The sequence below is a fragment of the Chiroxiphia lanceolata genome, chromosome 1 (assembly GCF_009829145.1).
Source record: "Chiroxiphia lanceolata isolate bChiLan1 chromosome 1, bChiLan1.pri, whole genome shotgun sequence".
NCBI lineage: Eukaryota > Metazoa > Chordata > Aves > Passeriformes > Pipridae > Chiroxiphia > Chiroxiphia lanceolata.
Genome location: NC_045637.1, coordinates 147,026,994 through 147,050,278, shown reverse-complemented (window position 1 = coordinate 147,050,278; position 23,285 = coordinate 147,026,994). Strand labels below are relative to the sequence as shown.

The following is a 23,285-nucleotide window of genomic DNA, read 5'->3' as shown; positions in this document are numbered from 1 at the left end:
CTGACAGTGACACAGCTAAATGTGGAAAGCTGAAGTCTGTGTGTGCACTTGGGAGATAGGCCATGACCTGACTTTTAACATATTTGGCTAGGAAAACATGGAACTGACTGCAGTAGTATCTTGTTAACAGGGATTTACCACCAAACCAGGGGCTTGTCAGGAAATGTTTGCCAGAAAAGGAAGTGGGTAACTGGTATTGTCATCAGCAGTAATGTCCTGTTAGCCTGTGACAGTGTGTCATTTAATGCTTTGAGGGTAAAGAGTGTGAAGCCACTGGAGTGCTGAGTATTACTGACCAAATAACAACATATTTATGTTGATGGTAGATGATCTTCAAAATTTGTTTGCACTCTTGTAATATATTTGTCCTGTGTTTTTCTGAGGGAAACACAATTTCTGGGTTATCACTCTGAAATCTTCTGTATGCTTTATATTGTGGAACTGGCATGTTTTCTTGAAGTTAGTGCATATTAATTTAAGATAAGGAAATGTCTTGACATTCATAGCTTATAGATAGCACAGTCTAGCATCATTTTAAAATTTTAAACTTTCACTGCCAGAGTCAGGCTCAGAATAACATTTACTAAAGCTAATCAAAGTTTAATAAGTTTAAAAAAATGTCATTGTTACGGACAAAAAAAAAAATCATTAAAGTGTGGTTGAAAATTGTTAAGTTCCAATCGGGTCACATAATAAATTGATGATACTTTTCACTTCCAAACTATTGCATTTTCCTGCTGTATAGTATTTAATTATGCAACAAATGGTGCCCTTGGCATGACATTTCAATTTAGGACTCCATTTTTCCATTTTTAAAGCTAAAGTAGGGGAATTCAATTAGCATTTTGAAAGGAACACTAAAAATGCAGCATTTTAGCTGTGAAATACTTTTAAGGCCTCCATTTGAACAATAATTTAGCTTAGAATCTCATTGACCTTTTGCCTTTGGAGCTGGAATTTTTCTCCAGTTTCTAAAATCAGAACTTTTTTGCCTCAGGGAGGCATTTGATAAGATGAATACTGTCTTGCCAGCAAAAGCAGTGCTTTAGAGGTAAAAAATAAATATATTTTCTTTTCACTATACTCCTTCTCAGAAGAAAAGAAAGGGATATTATTAAAACAATGAAATATTACATACAAAATATTTTAAAGTGTGTTATCACATCAGAAGAATAATCAGGATTTGACAAGGTTGTATCATTACGGACTCACTCTGCATATCTGTGTTATGGTTTTGTGGCATTGTAAATGTGTATGATAGACTGTATGAACAACAACAAATCATTATATTCTCCTTAGAGCCAAATAAATTGCCTTGTGTTTTGCAAATCAGTGGATCTTGGTGGGGACAAGGTAGAGCGAGGTACTGCCCAATTCAGGAGTGGTTTTGGTGCTACCAGGAATGAAAGAAAATGCTGTTTGAGTATGTAATTGTGACAGGTGTTAATCTAGTGATTTACTTCCTAGAAATGTGTGCCAGCTACTGCAGAGTAGGTTTTGGCTTGTATATCTTTTTTTGATATGTTTTTTTTTGTTGTTGTTGCATTTTCCAGGAGTTATATCCTGCATTTTGCATTCACAATGGAGGATCTGATTTAGACAGGCTACCTACTGCCAGTACCTGCATGAACTTGCTGAAGCTTCCTGAGTTTTATGATGAGAATCTGATGAGAAGCAAACTTCTTTATGCCATTGAATGTGCTGCTGGATTTGAATTAAGCTGAGTCGAACTGATGCTTATTTGGATGATCTGCAGAGGAACTAACCAGTGCCTACTCTATAAGCAGCACCCATACCCAAGCAGTTTTAAGGGAATTCTGTCTAGATTTCTGCAGCTCTTGTGTCTTATCAAATGCCCTCAAATAGGTTTCATTTCTAAACACGATTTCTTAGCTTTCATTACTGAATATTATGTTGACACCGCTTTATGATTCAAAACAATGAATGCCGTGTGCAGTGTGGCTGATTTCTGTGTTTATGTGAAGAAAGAGCACATTTAAAGAACAGTGACATCTCAGTGAAATTAACCAAAGATGAAGCTTTGGCTTTGTGCTGTTCAAACATAAATAATATTACAAACTGGCAATAAAGTTGCGTACGGTGTAGTGCATTGGGATGAGACAGGGCTAACATCCTGCAATTAATCTTTTAGATGGAAGGGAAGCAGATGTTTGCAGATATCCCAGAACTGAGGATGAAAATGCTTAATTGCTGGTAACCTAACATCTTTACTTACGTTGTGGAATTGTTTACAAGTCATAGAGAGATGGGCAATCACCAACTGGTTGTGTGTACAGACTGGGGAATGAGGGGCTGGAGACCAGCTGTGGAAAGGGACCCGGGGGTCCTTGTCCATGGAAAATTGGATATGAGTCAGCAGTGCCCTGGCAGCCTGGCTGCATCATTACCACTTGGACACTGTTCTGAATGGATGTGAGTATCCAGGTTTTCTCTGTCCTGTTTCTGTCTTTTGTGCCCGTACAGGTTTTTTGGTTGGTTGGTTTATTTCAAATGAATCAGACTCCTATTGCATACACAGTACAAACAAAAATCATCACTTTGGGAAAATATACATGTAACAATTATTAAAATTATTTGAACCAAAGTTATCAGGCTTTATCTTTTATATTTGAAGCCTGTGGTGTTCACATTCCTTTTCCCTATCATTTATTTCCATCTTAAATACCATATCTGTGCCGTAGAACTAATCAAATTAATTTTTTTTTGTGATTAAACAACCTTTATATCCATCTCCCTGCAGTATTTCTGCTGTGAAAAGTAAGTGGGAATATGCTGCTTAATAAAATTTGATATCGGGGGGAAAAAGTGCTTTCATATGGAAGGAGCTGATCCTCTAGTAGTAGGCACATCGTAGGGTTTCATATGCAAACTGCAGTCAATTTAAAAAAGGCATTATAGTTCAGACTATAAGATTCATAACTGCATCCCTCTGAACTTTAGTTTTATATTTTAAATCATCAAAAATTACAATCAAATTTGTATTCATCTCTTATGCAAAAAAATATTTTGCTGTTACTGGAAACTCCGCTGGATTTCCTATTTAATAAGCAGTAACCAGCAATATCCTTTTAAATGTGGGAAAACTGAGTGATTTTAAGATGTTTACTAGTAACCATATAAAAATGTATAATTTCTTAATTTGGGTAATAAATGAAGTGTTAAAATACTATTTGTAGTCTTGATGTACAGAAATAAAACAATTGGTTTTCTTTTTGGTTTTGCTTTAGGCTTTTTATTTATGTTAAGTATTACGTACCCAACCTATTCTTTATCCCAGATTCTTTTCTTGTATATTTTTCTACATAAATTATGGAACTTGTAAAGAAGTTGAAAAAGAGATCAGTAATAGTGGAACTGCCTCCTCCTAATTGCAAAACCTGAACACTTCTTTTAGATAGCATTATTTATTTTAGAACCTAATGCTTTAAATATTTTAAAATTATTTTTCAGTTCCATTATTTTACTACATTGGGTAGTGTTGTATCTGTATTTTGTAAAATTAAATTAAATTTTTCTATTAAATATTTGTATTTTGAAGATTGTATTGGAGTCATGCCAAGTCCCGGTAACGTTTGCTTTCTGCTTTTCAAAAGGAGACAGTGCACACTATTCCTGTCTGTGAGCAGGGAAGCAGCGGGTTCCACAGGGAGTTTAGGCTGGGGGAAGTGTGAGCTGCAGAGAGATGTAACTGCAGGAATCAGAGAGCTGCAGAAAACTTCCCTAGAGAACTTGAGTTGGCTGAAAATACTCCGACATTTTATTTCTTTGGTATGTAGCACTCGGTGACCTCGTTTGTATATTCTGTACAGTAAGTGTGAAATTCTGACACTGGCAGGTCACTGAGAACAGTTGTAGCCCAGATCTCATTCTGCAGGTTCCCAGCTGGAAGTCTGTGCTGCAACAGCTTCACCTCCCTCAGACTGCAGTGAGAGGAGTGAGGGGCTTTCCTTTGGCAACCAGTGCTTACACTTCTACCAGCTGTTTTCAGAGAGTCAGGATGAAGCACAAGTTCCTGCTTTCCCATGATCTGTTGCTGGATATTTTAAGGAGCAAGGTATGAGAAGTAACATAGGCGTGTAGTTAGTCATGTCCTGAGGAGCTGGAGGGTTGAAATGATCTCTCACAGCACTTATACAGCAAGAATTGTTTCTATATGGAACTGGATTTTCTGTTTTTCAGAAGAAGAGCAAACTGTCTCCCAGTTGTGATGCTCCCACAGTTTAGATAGGCAGAGGCAGTAAACACCATGCAAGTAACCTGAAATATTCTTGTAGATTTGACCATCAGAATTATGGCAGTAATAATTATGGGTTTGGGGTTGGTTTCTGTACAAGATAACCCTTACAGTAAATTTCTGTACTACAGTGTTTCATCCTCCTAGTTCAGTACTTGTTTTTGGAAAAATGACAGCATTTTATGATTGGTTTTTGTTTTCAAATAAATTTAGGTTTATAATTTTGTAACCTGTTCTAAAAAACATTTTTGTCAAGGTCTGTATGATGGAAGAGGTCACAAATTTTTCATCTCTACAGAATTAACAGGCATTAAAAATGGAATAAAGAAATAAAATTAGCAGTTGGTCTGTTTATCTCAATGAGAATTTTTCCAGATAGGGGTTTAGTCCTATTAGCTGGATTAAAAAAAAAATAAACCACAGCAAACCACAACAGAAATGATGGGCCTTGTTCCTTAATCTCAGTTGTCTTCCATCATTGTCCTGAAAGCCAAACTTGCATAAATTTCATAAAACTCTTTCATGATTTCTAGGAAGCATTTATATATCTACAAAAGAGGAAAGGTTTTCCTCCAGTTTCTTGTGTAAACACTGAGCTGACAGAAGTTTGATTTGAACAGTGAGGATATCTTCAGTTATTTTTGTGTGGGCTGCTCCGTAATTTAAAAAAAAGGAGAGCTTCCTGATGCTATTAGTAGCAATGTGGACGGTTTTTTCGGTACCACTTGAATAATACAGCACAAACATCCTAATTTGATGCTAAGGAATTCAAAGAAGACACTTTGAGTGCAGTGAGGTCATAAATTTCAGTTTATACCAAAAACTGTTTGTTAAATGCCAGTGAGACAGCACATACTCTTTTCACCACTGAAAAATAGTACAGCACAGAAAATAAAAGGAAAAAAACAATAGAAGAATATTTTGTTGGATCTGTGATTTTTTTGTATTTATAATTATATGCAAAAACTCTACAACATTTGCTCATATACATGACTGTGTTAATAATGGTTTGTGATGTAAATGCTTGTTACTTTTTTTTTCATAATGCTTTGCCTGTCAGTGAAGGAGAGAAGAAATGAACATGGTCTGTAAAACTGATCAGGATATCTATATTTTTATGGACTTATGCTTTTGTGAATAAAATAATTTGAGTTTTCTTGAAACTCTGCAGAAACACTATTTTCTTTCATTTTTTGCAGTAAATTGGGCATTTTCTTTTTAAAGATTGATGATACTGAATAAGTTCCACAAGAAGCCGATATTAACTAGTCATTGATCTTGAAGTTCCTGCTGTTGGAACAGGCTGCCCAGGGCAGTGGTGGAGTCACCATCCCTGGAGGGATTGAAAAGATGTGTAGATGTGGCCCTCAGGGACATGGTTTAGTGGTGGGCTTGGCAGTGCTGGGTTACTGGTTGGACTCGATGATCTCAGAGGTCTTTTACAACCTAAACTGTCCTATGATTCTACTGCTTCAGAATGATTTGTGCCTTCAGTTTTTGAGCTGTGAAGTTCCCCCTCTGTCAGCCAAGCTGCAGCTCTCAGGTTTGGCTTCGTTTCAGTGTGTCTTTCAAACAGCGTAGCTAACATCACTTGATGTGCTTTGAAGAGACTTCTTAGAACGAAACTCCATGGATAGAAACCTGAGAAGCTGTAATTCATAGTGAAGAATGCTGCTCTGTCAGCAAACGTGTACAAAAACGTCTCTTTCAGCTTCTTCTGGAATTTTAGCACATATGTGGGCTCTTCTGAAGGTGCAGTTTAATTTTTATCTCCTTTGATAATTACAATTTTCTGCTTCCCTTTGCTTATTTATTTTCATTGCTAAATACATTTTTAGTTCCACTGTAGTATTTATAAAGTTAATATCGTGCATGTTTGTTTTTTAATACTTAGAAGTAGCAGCATAAATGCTTCAGCTTATCTGCCACTAAAATGTGGTTAACATAAAATTACAGAAAACTCATCGTGTGGGGCATCTCATAATTTGTAGCATTAATAGAAAACAAATGCCCAGGAGTCTTGCCTGTCTTTCAGTATGTATCTGATAGTCTGGAAAGCTCATTAAGTTTCTCACAAGTATAGAGAGATAACACAAGGCAAAAAGTGACTATGAAGTTATACCAGTTAAATTCATTTCAAGGAACAGAATGGTTGCAGTCAGCAGGAATGTCTGGAGATCACCTTGTCCAACCCCTCTGCTCAAAGCAGGGTCACCTACAGCAGGTTGCTCAAGACCTGATCTCATCTCTCTGGTGACCACGGGTGGGACCCGAGGGCATGGTCTGGAGCTGTCTCAGGGGAGGTTTAGGTTGGATATTAGGAAAAGGTTCTTCCCCCAGAGGGTGATTGGGCACTGGAACAGGCTCCCCAGGGCAGTGGTCACAGCACCAAGCCTGACAGAGCTCAAGAAGCATTTGGATGACACCGTCAGGCACATGATGTGACTCTTGGGGATGGTCCTGTGGAGGGCCAGGAGTTACACTTGATGATCCTTGTGGACCCATTCCAACTGAGCACATTCTGTGATTCTGTGACCTTGCCCCATGGAGTTTGGAATGTCTCTGTGGATGGAGAATCCTCAATTTCTCTGGGCCACCTGTTTTCAGTGTTCCATTAACTTTACAATAAAACATTTTTAAATCAAGTTTGAACACATTTCTTTTATTCCAGTTTGTATCCACTGCCTCTTGTTCTGTCACTGGGTGGTACTAAGGAATCAGAGCCTTCTCCAGGCTGAACAGCCCCAGTTCTCTCAGCCTCTCCTCATATGACACACGCTCCCAAGCCTTAATCATCTTTCTGACTTGCTTGTTAGTGAACACAGTAGCATCTAAATACCTTTTGTGGACTTTGATGAAGTGAGTAGATGACACTAACTCTTCTTCCTTATCAGATGCCTGTAGTTGTTAATCAGTGGCACTTACCAGGTAGGGTTGAATTTAAGATTTTATGGCCTTTTTCAATTTCCAGCACTGCTTTGACTCTTCAAGGATTTTGCAAATCTCTTACAACTGCAAAATAGCAGACTCAGTAAAAACTGAGCTCTGAATTATTTTCACAAATTTTTATGGATACAAGGCTAAACATTGATGCAAAAAACATAGGACTGGTACTAAATCACCTAAATGGGTATCCATTTCTTCTGCCAGCAACAATATCAAACATCTAGAAGAGCAACTTCTTGGACAAACTTCTGTAATTTGGCTGTTTTCTGGAGCCTGGGTAGCCCAGAATCCAGCAAAGCACATCACACAGTCAAACAGGAGAAACATGGGAATTCTGACTGGCACCAATAGGACATAAAGGCAGGCACAGATGTCCTGCAGCTTGATTTCATGCTGTCAAGGGATGAACTTTTCCTATATGATGGTTAAACTGTTGCTACATTTAATGCCAGAATAGTTGCTCTCCAGTCTGGGGCTAAGTTCCCCTGTCCACAGCTCTGTAGAAAATACACATTCTGTTTGCAAAGTTTGTTCATGTATTTATAGAAGCAGCATGCTCAAATGTCCTACTATATTTAACATCAGTCTTTTCTGCATTCCCAGAGCAGCTGTTTGTTCATTCTGTGTAACATTTAACTGAAAAGTAGTTTTGCATTATTTCTATTTTATTCTTTGTTTATAGTTACACATAGTTCTTGATTGCTGAAGAAGGAAACAGGCATTCACCAGATGGTGTTATTTCAGATCATCTTGTTACTGCTCCTTGCCCAAATGTTAGACCTGGGAAAAGCATCTCTCCTCAGTTGCTATGTAGTTTTGCTGTATGTTGTCAAACAGACCTTCTGAAGGAATTGTTTCCTTCTAGACCTTGTGTCTTTAATTAGGAATCATTCTTTTTGTTACATTAAGAATAATTATTTTCATTACTCTGCTTAACTGCGTTTCTCCTCCGCACTTTCAGGCAAACAGCAGCAGAGCTCAAAGTTCTGCAGAGATATTTTAGGTCTAATTACCTAGTAGATCTCTCTGGTTATTGATGGAAACTTACATAGAATTAACTAATATTTGCCATTGGCATATAGATAAGAAAGCATGTCCCTGATCAAGTTAATGAACATAAATGCTGATCAAGCTGTCCTTGCAAGGAATAAGCACTTGGCATAAGCTGTGAGATCCTACTGCCCACAACAGTTCCTGGGTTGTTGTCTGCAGACCCCAAATAATCAGCAGAACACATCTGATGCTTTGGGAGGAATTGGCAAAAACACCAGCTATGCTGAAATATTTTAACCACTTTCAAAAGCATCCACTTGGCTCAGGCTTTTGCTTACAAAGTGGAGTCCAGATAAACTTGCAGCCTCTAGATTACCTAAGAAGCACTGTTCAGAGAAAAATTGAGGTGGTGCTCAGCAAAAAAACCACTGGGGAATGCTAATGAAAATTGGTTATTTTGTGCTTCTAACGCTTCTACTGAAAGTTTTAAACACTAGGTGTATTGCCCATATTTCAAGTCTAATTGTTTCTGATAAGCTATCAGCAAAAAGTTAATGCTTATATTTAATTGTGGCACTTTCCAGAATTACTTTGCCAGCAATACTGTAATTAAATGACGTGAGAACAGTCTTTGATACATTTGCTCATAATCTTTGTTAAAACCCAAAATAGAATCTGTAAATAGAAAAACTGGATGCATTAAGCAGCAGGGCAGAGCAGCAGGCTGGGAAGGCTACAGCCATTACCACCTCAAAAGGACTAATATTAATGTCTCTCTAATGCAGCATTTTTAAGCATTTCTTGTGTTCTGATGGGCTTTTCATAATTGACCTCCATAAATAATAGAAGAAGAATCTGGGAACTATGTGAATTGCTAATACCTCTTGGAATGCTGCCACATTATTTCCATCATTAGGTTATAGCTACCAGTTAGGCCTGAATTCATCTCATTTAACTTCAACCATCTGTAAAGAGGCTGTCGAGGCACTTCCGATGAAGAGAGGCAGCCCAGGGACAGGGCTGGGCAGATCTTTCTTTCCTAAAACACATCTCCAAAGTGAGTGGAATGAACTGTGCCCTGGAGGTGCCCCCTCCTCCTCTCCCTCTTCATAGTCAGTGGCTTTAAACCAGGTACTTGACTCTGAGACAGCTGAAGTAGGGAGAAGTGAACCAGACCTTTCCCTCATGTTCCCAGGTGAGAGTTGAAAGTTCTTGAACAGTGAAGATCCTTCGATAACAGAGTTCATTCTGATCCATGACTCAGCACTTGGATACCAGCCCGGATCTGCCTGGATCTTTGATACCAGCTTTGACAGACCCACTAGACCTTATCAGCTTTTGTTATTGGAATGTTGATGCTCTGCCAGCAACATCAGATTTAATGCTCCTTAACTTCTGCTGCAAGCAGCTAGCCATAAAAGCATAGAACACTTTGACTTTATACTTTTGCAAATACCTTTGAAAGTTTTCTGAATCTAAAAGCTTTTCAGTTTTATTAGTCCTATAAATGGATCTAATTAAGCATGTTAATGAAGTGAGTTATGTAATCCTGTTGGATTTCAGTGACGCTTTCGATACTGTCTCTCACCATATCCTTTCTGGACAAAATGCCCAGCGCACAGCTGGATAAACACATCATGTGGTGGGTGAGCAATTAACTCACAGGTCGAGCACAAAGGGTAATAATGAATGGGGTGACATCAGACCGGAGACCTGTCACTAGTGGGATTCTGCAGGGCTCCATCTGAGCCTCTGTGCTTTCAACATCATCATAAATGACTGGGATGCAGGACTGGAGAGGATACTAAGTCGGGAGGAGCTGCTGATTCCCTCAGAGGCAGGGAGGCCCTGCAGAGAGACCTGGATGAGTGAGAGGGCTGGGCAATCACCAACCACATGAAGTTTAACAAGGCAAAGTGCTGGATTCTTCATCTGGAATGGGGCAACCCTGGCTGTTCATACACATGGGGGAATGAGATGCTGGAAAGCAGTGCTGCAAAAAGGGACCGGGGGTCCTGGTCAGTGGCCAGTTGGGCACGAGTCAGCAGTGCCCTGGCAGCCAGGAGGGCCAGTCTGGGGTGCCTCAGGCAAAGCATTGCCAGCCATGCATGGGAGGGGATTGTCCCTCTCTGCTCTGCACTGAGGAGGCATCACCTTGGATGTTGTGTGCAGTTTTGGACACCACAATATAAGGATGTTAAGCCACTGGAGAGTGTCCAAAGGAGGGCAGTGAGGATGATGAAGGGCCTTGAGTGGAAGCCATATGAGGTGCAGAAGAGGGCACTTGGTCTGTTCAGCTGGAGGAGACTGAGGGGAGGCATCATTACAGTTACAACTTCCTTGTGAGGGGAAGAGGAAGGGCAGGCACTGCGATGACCAGTGACAGAACCTAAGGGAATGGCCTGAAGTTGTGTCAGGGGAGGTTTTAGGTTGAATATTAGGAAAAGGTTTTTCCCCCAGAGGGTGGCTGGGCACTGAACAGGCTCCTCAGAGCAGTGGTCACAGCACCAAGCCTGACAGAACTCAAGAAGCATTTGGACAATTCTCTCAGGCACATGGTGGGATTCTTTTAATTAATTCTTGGGGAACTAGTCAGTCCTGTTCTGTGGTACTTGAACTATGTGACTTGAGTGAGAGAAAGGGAGGGAAAAGGTGGTTCAGCAGTACCTGACTATAGTTACAAACATCATTTATCAGAGTACTACTCTTAAAAGCAAAGTAATCATAGCCACTGTATCTATTTTGAGCTTTGGGTGATCTGGGAGAAGCAGAGACTTTGCCTGGGCACATATGGATTAGAATACGTTAGCCTGAAAAAGATCCCAGAAGCTGAGCTGACCCACTGAAGATCTGGAGGGGTAAGAGATGTGTGTGCTGCCATCCAGGGCTAAGGCAAGGAGTGCACTGGGCACAGCAGCATTTCCTTCACTGCTTACCTGCAAGCAATGTTCTTCTGATCAGAAAACAAACAGAAGCCAAAAAAACAAGACCATGTTTTGAAATCACTCTGTAATTTATGTTTCTCTGTTAAATTCTACTGGAAGGTGACCAAAGGGATAAGAAATCTGTCACGGTTAATGTTTTTACAGATTCATCCTCTTAGTCTTGTACTCCCAAATTACTGTTAACTTGTAACCCATGTTACAAGTATTTCTGTGCACAAAAAAATGCTTAGGGTTAAACCTTGTCAAGATGACTTCAGGTGGAATGCTTGGTCATTTACCAAGGTCATTTACCCCCATCAAGGGGGAGCTTGAACCACAGGTGGGAGGTAGAAACTTCTCCCTTTGGTAGGAGCAGCCTGATAGACACTGAGTTAGAGAGCCTCAGCCTGGAGTCTCTGGAATGACTTCTCCCCACACCTGAGACTCCAAGGTATAAGTAGTAGAAATCCCTTATCTGCTCCCTCTGTCCCATTGTTCCCAAATGTCACCAAGTTGATGGGGATCCCATGGCGCTCTGTGCCAGCCCAGGCTGCCTCCTGCAGAGACGCTGGGATTGGCTTGTGCCTGGGCGCAGTTCCAGAGCTCACCAAACCTGGTGCTCACAAGCGTAAGGTGGTAAATCTCTCGGAATTGGGGCACTGGGGAGATTCCTGTAAGCAGCTCTGCAGAATCCGGCTCAGGTCAGCTGGGGACAAGCTGGGGTCACATTGTTTTACTACAGGAGTTTTGGGGACAGTGACTTTGCACACTCACATGGATCTCTTCAGTCTACCCTGCAGTACCTCTTCTGGTGGGCTCTGCCGTGTGTTATTGCCTTTCCTTGTAACACGGAGAGCAGAAGATTAGATATCATGGGCACAATATAAACAAACTTTTAAAAATTAAACACTTCTTGTTATTGTTCGGTGTTAGACACAATCTGAGCTCTCAAAGATCATAAGTTAAAGAAAAGAGGTGCCCTAATAAATTATATTTGTAATTGGTGGCTCTGCAAACTACCTGCTCTGTAAAGTCTCAGGAAATGTCTTCATATCCCACTTCAAAGACAAGCAGAAATCAATCAAAATATAGTTTGGATTTTTTTTCTTTATTACATAAGTTTTTTGTTTGTCTCTATAACTTTGTTTGGAAACATTTATTTACACTCTCAGTGTTTTACTGTAGAAAATGCCAAACTGGATCTCATACAGCTCACCCTGCCCTCAGCTGTGAGTGAGTACTTCACCTCCTCATGCCTTACTTTCTCCAAATGCAAAATTGGTCTCTAAGCCTTCCCAGATAGTATTCCTGTATCTGAAAGGTGCTAATGCAGAGCTACACTGTCTAGAGTCAGAACAGTGTCAGAAAGACTGTGGGCAAATTAATGTAATGCTAACAATTCTGTTAAAGGAGCCATGGTCCTGGTTTCATTGATGTAGACAGTGTTTTGATTTCAACCCTGTAATTCCATGTAGAATCATGCTTCTTTGACATGTTCTGCTTGTGTGGATAAATAACAAATTTGGTACAATGGTTGGCATTCATCATACCTTTTATATCAAACCTGCTCTGTAAACAAAGCAAAGTAACTGCCTCATGCACTACTTCTGTCTTGTTTACTGCAGGTCATGTTTTTAGGACTCTTCATGTTCTCCCCTGTCATTGGTTACGAAAGGTTGAGGAAAAATCTCTTTATTTCCACATCAAGAAATGTTTAAAGCACTGTAGTGGGTTGACCCTGGCCAGATGCCAGGTACCCACTAAAACTGCTCTCTAACTCCCCTCTGCAACTGGACAGAGGAGGGAAAAAAACAATGAAGGATTCATGAGTTAAGAACTGGAAGAGGTCACTTACTGATTACCTTCATGGGCAAAACAGACTCCAAGTGGGGATATTAAATTTATTACTAACAGGATCAAAGCAAAAGAGTGAGAAATAAAATAATCTTAAAAACATCTTCCCCCCACCCCTCCTTCCTTCTAAAACTCTACCTCCTCCCCCTCAGCGGTGCAGGGGGACTGGGAATGGGGTTACAGTCAGCTGTTGTTTCTGCCGCTGCTCAGAGAGAGGAGTTGGAGTCCTTCCCCTGCTCCCGTGGGGTTCCTCCCACGGGATACAGTCCTTGATGGACCTCTCCAGCATGAGTCCATCCCTTGGGCAGCAGCTCTTCCCAAACTGCTGTCCTGTGGGTCACTCCTCCATGGGGTGCAGTCCTTCACGAATGAGCTGTACTGACGTGGGTCTCCCACAGGGGCCACAAGTCCCACCCAGGAAAAACCTGCTCCACTGTGGGCTTCCCTCTCCACGGGCTGCAGGTCTCTGGCAGGACCCTGCTCCATCCTGGGCCTCCCACGGCGTTACAGCCTCCTTCCTGCATCCACCTGCTCCAGCATGGGCTCCTCCATGGGCTGCAGGGGGGTCTCTGCACCCTGATGGTCCCCCATGGGCTCAGGGGCACAGCTGCCCCACCATGATCTGCACCATGGGCTGCAGGGCCTCAGCTCCGGCACCTGGAGCTCCTCCTGCCTCTCCTTCTGCACTGACCTTGGTGTCTATGTTATTATTCTCATATTCTCACTCTGCTCTTCCCTGGCTGGAATTCCTTCTGCGCAACAACCTTCTGTTCTTAAATATGTTATCTTGGAGGCATTACTATCACTCTTGATTGGCTTGGCCTTTGCCAGCAGCAGGAAGCCCGTCCTGGAGCTGGCTGGTATTGGCTCCACTGGACAGGGGAAGCTTCCAGTAGCTTCTGACCGAAGCCACCCCTGTAGCCCCTCCCCCCCTGCTACCAAAACCCAGCCACAGAGACCCACTACAAGCATCAAATCAAAATTTAATATGACCTCCTCCTGCACCACACAGTACTGACCTGCTGCTTGCCTTCGTACTTGCTAGGCTGGGAATCCTCTGAGGTTTGAACCTTACTTGTTAGGAAGAGCCCATCTAACCTACTACTCATCTGGGTTTTTTTTCTTTCCAAATGGATCAAGAACTTGGACTTCACAGCTACTTGCTAATGAGAAACTAATGATGGAGCGAAAAACAAAGAGAAACAAGTCTCTTTGATCCAATTTTGAAGACTTGTTTCCATGACCACAATTTAGCATCAAGTCTCATGGAACAGTATTTTTTTTGAAGCTTGTATTTCCCCAAAGCACCAAGCCTATACTTAGGGTTGTCCTACTACTTGCCTTTTTGATTTGTTTTAGGTTTCCCTCTGCCTTATTCCAAGCTGGCTTTTGTATTTTTGAACTGACCGCACTCCCACACAAACACCTCCTAAATAATAGGTAGCCATTAATTGTATTTGGGAAGCACATATTTTATGTGTGGAAACTCCCTCAACTTTGCTTTGGTGATCTGTAAATTAATGCCTCCTCCACTTTTTAAATAAAGGGTAAGAATTATAATTTTACAGCAATTTAAAGCACGGACAAAGTCCACGTTTTAAAAATAGAATAATAACTTGGCTGCTTATACTTTGCTCTCAGCCATGACAGTCAGAAAACCACATGCTCGAATATAACCCAAAGGATGCTCCAATACACTGACCAAGCCCAGGACTCTGTCCAGATGCCAGCTGGAGAGGGAGGAATCTGCCCTCAAAGGAATTCTGTGCCAGAGTTACAATTAAACACACAAGGGGGAAGAAATTTTGCCATCTCATGTTTAGCAGCCAAACTCATCTATTCAAAGGGTGTTTCTTAAAATTACTAATTTTCCCTCAGCACCATACCTGAGCATTACATTTTGCATTTCCCCTCATGGGGATGGGTCAAGTTGGAAAGGACCACAGTGGGTCATCTGTTCAACCTCTCAGCTCAAGCAGGGTCATCCCAGAGCACATTGTATGGGATTGTGTCCTGAAGTTTTTGAATACCTCCAGTGATGGAGACTCCACACCCTCTCTGGCCAACCTGTCCCAGTGCATGGTCACTGCACAGTAAAGAAGTTCTTTCTCATGTTCAGGTGGAACTTCTTTGCATCAGTTCCTGCCCGTTGCCTCTTGTCCTAGAGGCTGGCACCACTGAGAAGAGCCTGGATCCATCCCCTTGGCACCCCCAATTTTTGAGACTAAAATAAGACACACAAAGGGGGAAGAAATTTTGTCCTCTCACTTCCAACAGCCAAACTCACGTATTCAGAGAGTGTTTCTTAAAATTATTAGTCATTTCTTCTCCTTTTCCCTCAGCAGGCACTGCTTTTTGTGTTTTCTCTCTGGGGAACCCAGCAGGGTTTCACCCTGGGAGCGAGGGCAGTGGTGCTGCTGTGAGGGGGGAGCAGTGCCCGGGGGGAGCTGCTCCCTTGGCCAGTGGAGCCACTGCCAATTCGGGGGTAAGGATTCTTCTCCCAGTTCAATTTCTGTGCTATTTCAATGGCTCAAGCCAATATTGCAGATCACGTTTATTTGGGTGATAAGGTCGTTTGCCATAAACTAAACACCTGGAAAAAAAGGGAAGGTTTTGTGTTTTCTTGGTGCTTGGTTCCAGTGCTCCCCGCAGATGGCACTGGGGTGGGCACTTTGTGGGGCAGCTTCTCATCACTGCTACGCAGAACTGAAATTTTATTACAGCTCCAGCATTCATGTGGAGAATGCTCAGAACCGAGAAGTTCAGCCCCTTGCTCCCCTTGTATTAAGCACGACTGCTTTGAGATGCACCTGTATGTGCAGTGGTCAGAAGGAATCTCAATATAAAAAAGACATTAGGCGTCCAAAGGAGGGCCATGAGGATGGGGAAGGGTCTGCAGGGGAAGTTTTATGAGGAGAGGCTGAGGGTACTTGGTCTGTTCTGCCTGGAGGAGACTGAGGGGAGACCTCACTGCGGTTACAACTTCCTCGGGAGGGGAGAGAATGGGCAGGCACTGATCTCTGCTCTGTGGGGACCAGGGACAGGACCCGAGGGAACGGCCTGAACTTGTGCCAGGGAAGGTTTAGGTTGGATGTAAGGAAAAGGTTCTTCTCCCAGAGGGTGGCTGGGCACTGAATAGGCTCCTCAGGAAAGTGGTCACAGCACCAAAGCTGAGAGAGCTCAAGGACCGTTTGGATAATGCCCTCAGGCACATGATGTGACTCTTGGGGATTGTCCTGGGCAGGGCTAAGGGTTGGACTCGATGATCCTTGTGGCTCCCTTCCTGATGTCAGGATTCTCTGGAGCAGGGAGCAGAGAATCCCTTTGGGATGTTCGGATGCCCCCGGGCACGCCCGCTCCGCCGGCAGGGGGCGCTGCGCGCTCACCGGGGGAAGCCCCGGCGGGGCCCTTCCAGAAGTTTCCGGAAGCGGCGGGGCGGAAGTGACGGCGCGCGCTGGCGGCGCTTCCTGTCTGCGGCCGGTGCCGTTGGGTCCCGGCGGGAGCGGCGCGAGCGGGTCCGCGCGGAGAGGGCGCCGCGGGTGAGCGGGGACCGGGAATGGGACACGGGATACGGAACACGGACACGGCCCGGGGTAGGGGCGGGGGCAGCGCCCGCCGGGCCGCGCCGCTCGGCAGCCGCGCCGCTGTTGCCGCGGCCCCGCGCAGGCCCGGGGGGGCTGCGGTGCCGGAGCGGCCCCGAGAGCCGCGGGGGCTCCGCCCGGCCCTGGGGAGATTGCGGGGACCGCGGCGGGGAGCGGCTGCGCGGGGCTCCCCCCCGGGGCCCGGCGGGGCAGCTCCGGCTGCGAATCCCGGGACATTCGCTCCCAGGTCGCCGCGAGGGCGGAAACATCCCGCGTTTCCATTGGCGGTGGGTTCGGCTGCCAGGAGGTGAGGGCGAGCCTCGGTGCGTTAAACAGACCTCCTTGGAGTCTCTCCCCTCGCCCGGCGCTGCCGGGGCGGCTCTGCCGTGCCCTCCTTCTCTCCGCAGCTCCCCGCGGGAGGCTGTGTTGCGGGGGCCGGTCTGTGCTCTGCCTGCAGTGAGGGGACACAGGGAACGGCCTTGAGCTGGGACGGGCTCGTGAGGTATCAGAAACAGTTTCCCCCTGTTCGAGATGATCAGGCATTGGAATAGGGTGCCCAGGGAGGCGGTGGAGTCACCGTCCCTGGAGGTGTTTAAGAGGCACTGATGATGTGGTTTGGTGGTTTTAAGGGATACAGTGCTTGATGGTCTTTTCCAGCCTTGATGCTCTCGAGCTAAACGCACTGTTTTCCTCTCTGATAGAAGCAGTTCAGTGAAGTTCTGCTCAGTGTTTATTACTCAGGGCAGGATCAGGAGGGAGGTTCGTTGTGGGTGAGGTCGGCAGCGGGTTGCTTGTTTTGAACTCGCTGTTTCCAAGCTCCGAGCCGAGTTGAAAGTTGACACTGGCAGGTAAGAAATATGGTTTGCCATCAGTGTTTGCTGGGCTTCAGAGGGGACAGTGGGCTGGGAAGTGATTTATGACCTCCGTTCGTGTTTGCAGCAACACTCGGAGCTGTGTTACTGTCGGAGCTCTCCTTGGGTGCTGTAGGGTTGAGCCGTGCTAACAAAGATTGTTCAAAATACTGAACAAATTTGTTTTGCGTTCTGATAGTAATAAACTGGTGCAGTAACATCGTAAAAGCTAAGTTCATAACAGTGCTAGTGTGCACGTGGCCAGGCTTGTGACATTGCATAGTCAATCAGGGATCAAAACCAGAATTTTCAGGGTATAATGTGTCAAAAAGAGATACGAACAAGGTGTTGACACAGAGGGAACAGCTGGAATGAAGCAAGGCTGTGCCTCTCCGGTCCTGCAGCAGAGGTTGCAGTCACTGCTGCCTGCTGACCTTAATTTTTGTTTACTCTTTGAAGATCCTTGTATTCCAGTTAGGGATTTTATGTTCAGCTGATGATCAAGATCCTGGTAGTTAAAATACCATTTAGTTTGATGGATTATGTTGTCAAAGAAGATTTGTTTGGACCAGTGAGTAAATGTATTTATAGATCTTGTCTCTGTGGTTACTTTTTTTTTCCTTAAAATTTTAACTATAGCTGAACAGTGGTCTAACTTTTTTCCCTCCTCTTGGCTCCCGTGCTGCCTTCTCAGTGGAGAATAAGAGAGTGTTGGAAATGGAAGCTAAATTACCATTAAATTTTCTTAAATAATCTCAGATAGTGAAGGAGAAATTTAAATTGCTACTTTTACTGGCAGCACTGTTTAGATTGCAGTAGTAATAATAATTTCTCCATCTGTAAACTTCAGGGTTCCCCTTGTTCTCTATCAGAGCTGCGTTTTTAGCACTTGTGCTTTCAGACTACAGCATGTTCTTATCCAGGTAGCTTCTCTCTCTCTCTCTGATATTTTTTCCTGTCTTTCCTAGTTTGATGCAGTTTGCTAATTTATCTTGGCTGGACATGGGGAGAAAACATGCAAGGCTTCACCTCTGTGTAACAGTGAAGTTTTAGTTAAAGGGCTAATGTGTTTTGCTACTGTGTTTTTTTTTTTTTTATTTAATAGATACACACATTTCTTTACTACTATATTCTTTCTTTCATCCACTAGAAGTTTTGGAATGTATATGGAGAGAGGGAACAACTTATATTAAATCTTCACGGATGATGATATCAAGGATGTAGTAGTTCTTAACAGTGCGTGGACTGTCCTGGGGAAAGAAATACCTGGTTTTTGGTTTGTTTTGCATCTGTGCTTAACACACTGGTGCAGTGAGGTCTGCGAGGGATGAGGATGGTGATTGTGTTGTACCCAAGTCCAGAGGCGTCGCAATTCCAGCCTGGAATCGACTGAAATGTCACACCGGGTTGAGCTCCGAGCGCAGCCACCCGTGTGAGCCTGAGCTGCTCCTGTGCCGCCGGCTGTGAAGGGGGGGCAGCTTGTCCTACCAGGGCACTGCACTTCCAGGCTGGAGCACCTCCTGCTTCTTACCGTGTAAACAGGGATGTTTTGAAGGGAATGCATTGCCTTAATTTTCAACTTAGTCGTGTGAGGTTTAATGTTCTAGCATTGTGCTCCTTAAGTAGGAAGTGCTCCATTTCTGTAATAGCATTTGTAAAGAACCTCCTCAGCCTCACGTCCTGAAAGCATTTTCTGTCAACAGCTTTTCCTTTGTCTTACTCAAGGAATAAGGATTCAAGGATTAGTGAGAAATTACTTAGCTTTGTCAAAACTTGTTGGATCTTGCATATGATGATTGTTTATTTCAAGATAGCTTTAAAATAAAACTGAGGATATTAGTAGGTTTAAGTTATATTTTTTCTTTTGAATGAAATACATTTGAATGGATGTTAGATTTTTCTTACATTTAGGCTTAACGAAAGCATTATTCTCCTTCTGTTTATTTAACTGCTAGGGAAGAAATAGTTCATGCATATGCATTTCACTCCTCCAGTTACTAGTTGTAGGTTTCATTTATGCTTTCCATTTGTTCTGAGAAAATACCGAAATGCCACTGACATTAGTGAGGACTCAGTACCTAACAAGGATCTTAAAGCTCATATAATAACTGTGAGGTCATTCCTGTCTACATTGCAGACAGTTTTAATAAAAACTTTATTTGTTTTGATTAGAATTAGAATTTTTCTACCTTAAAATGTAGTCTGAATCTATGACAGCCTGTCAGTGCTCTGAAAAACAACTTGCTCTTTGCGTTAATGAAACTTTTTTTTTCTGTTTGTCTGAAATAAAATTATCATGACTCCAAAAATACTTCAGGGAAAGCGTGTAGAAACTTTTAACTATTTTCTTTTCTCTAAAGGATCATCTCACTGCATGTGATTATTTGGCTGAAACTTTCTTGGCCTGATCTTTCGGTTGAGGCTTTCACTGTTTTTAGTTGTTTAATCAAATGCAGATCATATATTTTTTAAAATAAGATAGGAATATTTTTACTTTGTATAAAGTAGCCTTTTATGGTTAGTTTTAGGAGGGTGCCAGTGTTGCAGATGTTTGTGACACAATTCCAAATTTGGACACCTGAATTGTTGTGTTTTGGAAAAATGTTCCTTTGCTTTAAGGAAAGCTCGTGAATAAGTCTCCCTCGATTTAGGGCCTGCTCAGAGATAGATGGATAAGCAGGAGAATGTCAGCCAGGGGAATGAGGGTGACCTATTCACTGATCAGCTCCCTTTCCCTGTTTTTGTTAGACATTTCTTTCACAGATGAAGGTTTTGGATTTATTCTGTTTTCCACTGTTATGGTTCACTGTTTTGAATGTTTTTTTACCTGTTGCCCTCTGCAGGCTTTCCTTGTGCCAGGCAGTAAAACAGACCAGTCGTAGTTCTTGTCAGAGCTGTGTCTTGCAGCCCTTGGGGAGGAGAGGAATGGACAGAGTTCTTTGTAACTTCTTGCCTTAAGGGGTGAGGGAGCCTTGTACGGGTGTCTCCTTTTTGGTTGCGGTGGAGTTTTCTTGTTGTTGGCTTTTTTAAAATGGAATATAAACTTCAAGGTAAAAAAGCAGCAGCTTCCTTTTCCCTGTATGAACTGCATGCTCTTGTGTAATAATAACTGTAACCAAATCCACTCTGTTTTCTGACATAGAAGCAGGATGTTTGTTCTGAGCATGAGTTTAAACTAAGCTTTTTGGAATGTTCATTTGATTAGATTCATCTCCTGGGGATGCTGTGGTAGTATTAAAATAATGAGTATAAACATGGCTATTTAAGTACATTTTACTAATTTTAATTGTATGGTAAGTTTACATTTTTCCATGAAACAATAAATTTCAGGAACCTGTGAAGTTAAACTGACAGCTTTTCTAAGCTCAGGTAAGCACAAGTTAAAACTACTGAGGTTTTTCATATGCCTTAGTCTGCACCGCACTGTGCTGGTATCAGTGGGGGGAAGAATTTAATGTTGATGCCTTGTTTAAATGTATTTTCAGATTAATTAATCACAAAACATATACAGGTTTTCTTGCTCTGTTATTGCACTCATCAGAATTAAAGTAACTTTCTTTTTGTTCCTTAGAATTGTTAAACTTCTTAGAAAGATTTTCTGGTAAAGAGTGTGGGCATTTTTGTCTTAGCTCTTGTACAGTGCTGACACGGTGGATCTTTGCAAGTTTAGTCAAGAGACTGCTCATGGCTTCAGTTCAGTTACATATGGCACATCCCAGATATTCTTGCTAGAACTGACATAGATATCTTGATTTTATTTGGGATTTGGCCGAGGTTTTGGGACTTGTATGGCTTCCTGTGTTGCTGAGTTGTGCTAGGTGAAATGTGTTTGTTGCCTGAGCGGTATTTCATTCTGAGGAGTCATGGTGTGAGATTTGGCTTTGGTCAGGGCATAGGAGGCACCAGAAGTCAGATTCTGTAATCAGTATCTGTTTCTTAAAGACAGTGATTTCTTCAAGCCAATGAGAGCTCCTTGAGCTGCTGGTACAAATGTGTCCTAGAGGCCTTGGCAAACAGTGTTATGGTTGATCTTTGTTTACCCTCTTTTAGATGGATAGATAAAATAGAGAGATAAGGCAAGTGAATAAAATTTGTAGATTGCATTTGAAATCTGTAGCTTGTGAGCAAATCAAGTGACTGAACTTCATCTGAAGTTTGTTACTTCTAAACAGAGTATTTGTATATGTGTCTGAATTTACTGGACTATAAATAATAAAAAGATTAGCAAAAGTGTCTTAGCTGTGTAAAAGTCAAATGAAGAAATACTAGAAAACTTTGAAAGTGTGTGTGTTGTTGGAATTCTTTGTCTGGCCTTGGATCCACAACAACACTAGCATGACTGTAGTGTGCATACTTGAAGGAGTGTAAAATTTCATCAGATCCCGCTCACATATTGCTTTCTAATAAAACTCTTGGAATATGAAGAATCATATTTTTTAATCAGAGATTACAATTCCCAAAGATCTTTGGGTGTGAGCATCCTCTGTTAACATCCCAGAGATATCTCTAGGTTGCTCAGTTGCTGTTGAGTAGGTCAGATTCAAGCTCAAGCTGAAGTGGGAGTCAGAACAGGGTATTTATTCCTTCCGGGTTGCCAGCAGGATGCAATCCTTTACATATGTTCATCGAAAGCAGCAGGTACCAGGAACTGGATGGCTGTGGGACTTGCACAGGATGTTGATGACTGGCTGCTTCTGTGAACTGCATGAATCAGGAGTTTGGAACTCCATCTGGTTCTCCAGGTGACTGCACTAGTCACAAAGCTTGAGCTATTCTGGCATCTTTCAGGACTCTCTGTGCTGCCTGTTGCTTCATGGCCAGAAATAGATAACGTTTTCTGACTAAGCTGACTGCAAAGGTCGCGTGCCCCTTGCTGTCTGAATTCCCTCCTGGCTGCTCTAAGAATTTGTTTGGATACTTTCTTCCCTTCCGTATTTAGTTAGGGGTGCTGCTTTGTCATCCCTTCTGGTTGTGCATCTGATCACTTGCTTTGCTTTTCTTTGTCATCTGATCTTATAAAAGTTTACGGCTCTCTACATATCTGTGTTCTGTAATGCTTCTCATGCCTTTTATGTAGCTGAGGACTGTGCTGTGAAGAGAGTTTATGAGCTGGGTTTCAGGATAACTGGTGGAGCTCTGGGCTGTGCTGTACGAGGAGGGTCCAGCCTGGTCATGTGCTCCTGTCGGTTGCCTTGAGTCAGTGTGAGTGTTCAGGGCCACTGCTCCCTAAGCCAGAACAAAGCTGACTTCTCCTGTGGTGACTGAGAACTCTATAAACTATGGAAACTTTTGGTTCACATAAACACTTGCCTGTTTGCTTTTCATACTCCAGAGAAGGAGTTAGAGTAGCTGATAGTGCACTGCAAATGCAGGGCAGTTACCAGCACAAGTAACTACCAACTGCAAACACAAAGGCCATGAAACAACTTCTTTCAGCTGGAGATTTTTTGCTTATCTTTCTTCTGAGACTTTGAAGATTTTGTGTGGATGGAGACAGGAAATTAGCTAATGTGGGCTGGCTTCCTTTTGGCTTCAGAAAAAGCTCCCGAGTGCCTAATTAATGAGCCTTGCTTGTATATTTGGAGACGAATTGTTTGACAGATTTGGTGGTTGAAGAAGATTTTTGTCATGTCAGTTTGGTTAGGATAATTGGGTGTTTTTTTGCCTCTTTGAAACATTAGGCATTTTCACCATGCAGATTCCTGCTAGCCTTAAAAATACTGTTTTTTTTTTTTTAATTGGCCATCTTCTGTTGTCAAAGTTGATGGTCATATATTCTGTTTTATTATAAGGCTCATGGTGGCTGTTTCCTTGAGTAAATATTTTAAATAATTTTGTCCTGAAAAGATTGCAGACAGAGGTCTTTTCTAGTTTGCAAGTA

At 42.6% G+C, this 23,285-nt stretch overlaps 2 protein-coding genes across 6 annotated transcripts in view; both read left to right on the top strand.

Annotated features, from left to right (window-relative positions):
• Window positions 1-5,429, top strand: part of UBE3C (ubiquitin protein ligase E3C) — a 73,879-nt gene extending 68,450 nt beyond the window's left edge. The window contains exon 23 of the mRNA XM_032687100.1: window positions 1,554-5,429. Within this exon, the coding sequence (XP_032542991.1) occupies window positions 1,554-1,724 (171 nt within the window). The 3' untranslated portion in view covers window positions 1,725-5,429. The remainder of the gene's footprint in view (window positions 1-1,553) is intronic.
• A 10,986-nt stretch (window positions 5,430-16,415) lies between these two features.
• Window positions 16,416-23,285, top strand: part of DNAJB6 (DnaJ heat shock protein family (Hsp40) member B6) — a 60,096-nt gene continuing 53,226 nt past the window's right edge. For 2 of the 5 annotated variants that reach the window (XM_032688074.1, XM_032687736.1), the window contains exon 1: window positions 16,416-16,511. The gene's annotated coding sequence lies outside the window, so the exon portion shown is untranslated. Of the gene's footprint in view, window positions 16,566-16,836; window positions 16,861-16,917; window positions 17,056-23,285 lie in introns of those variants that run through there. The other 3 variants (XM_032687901.1, XM_032687987.1, XM_032687818.1) reach the window with 3 other exon arrangements.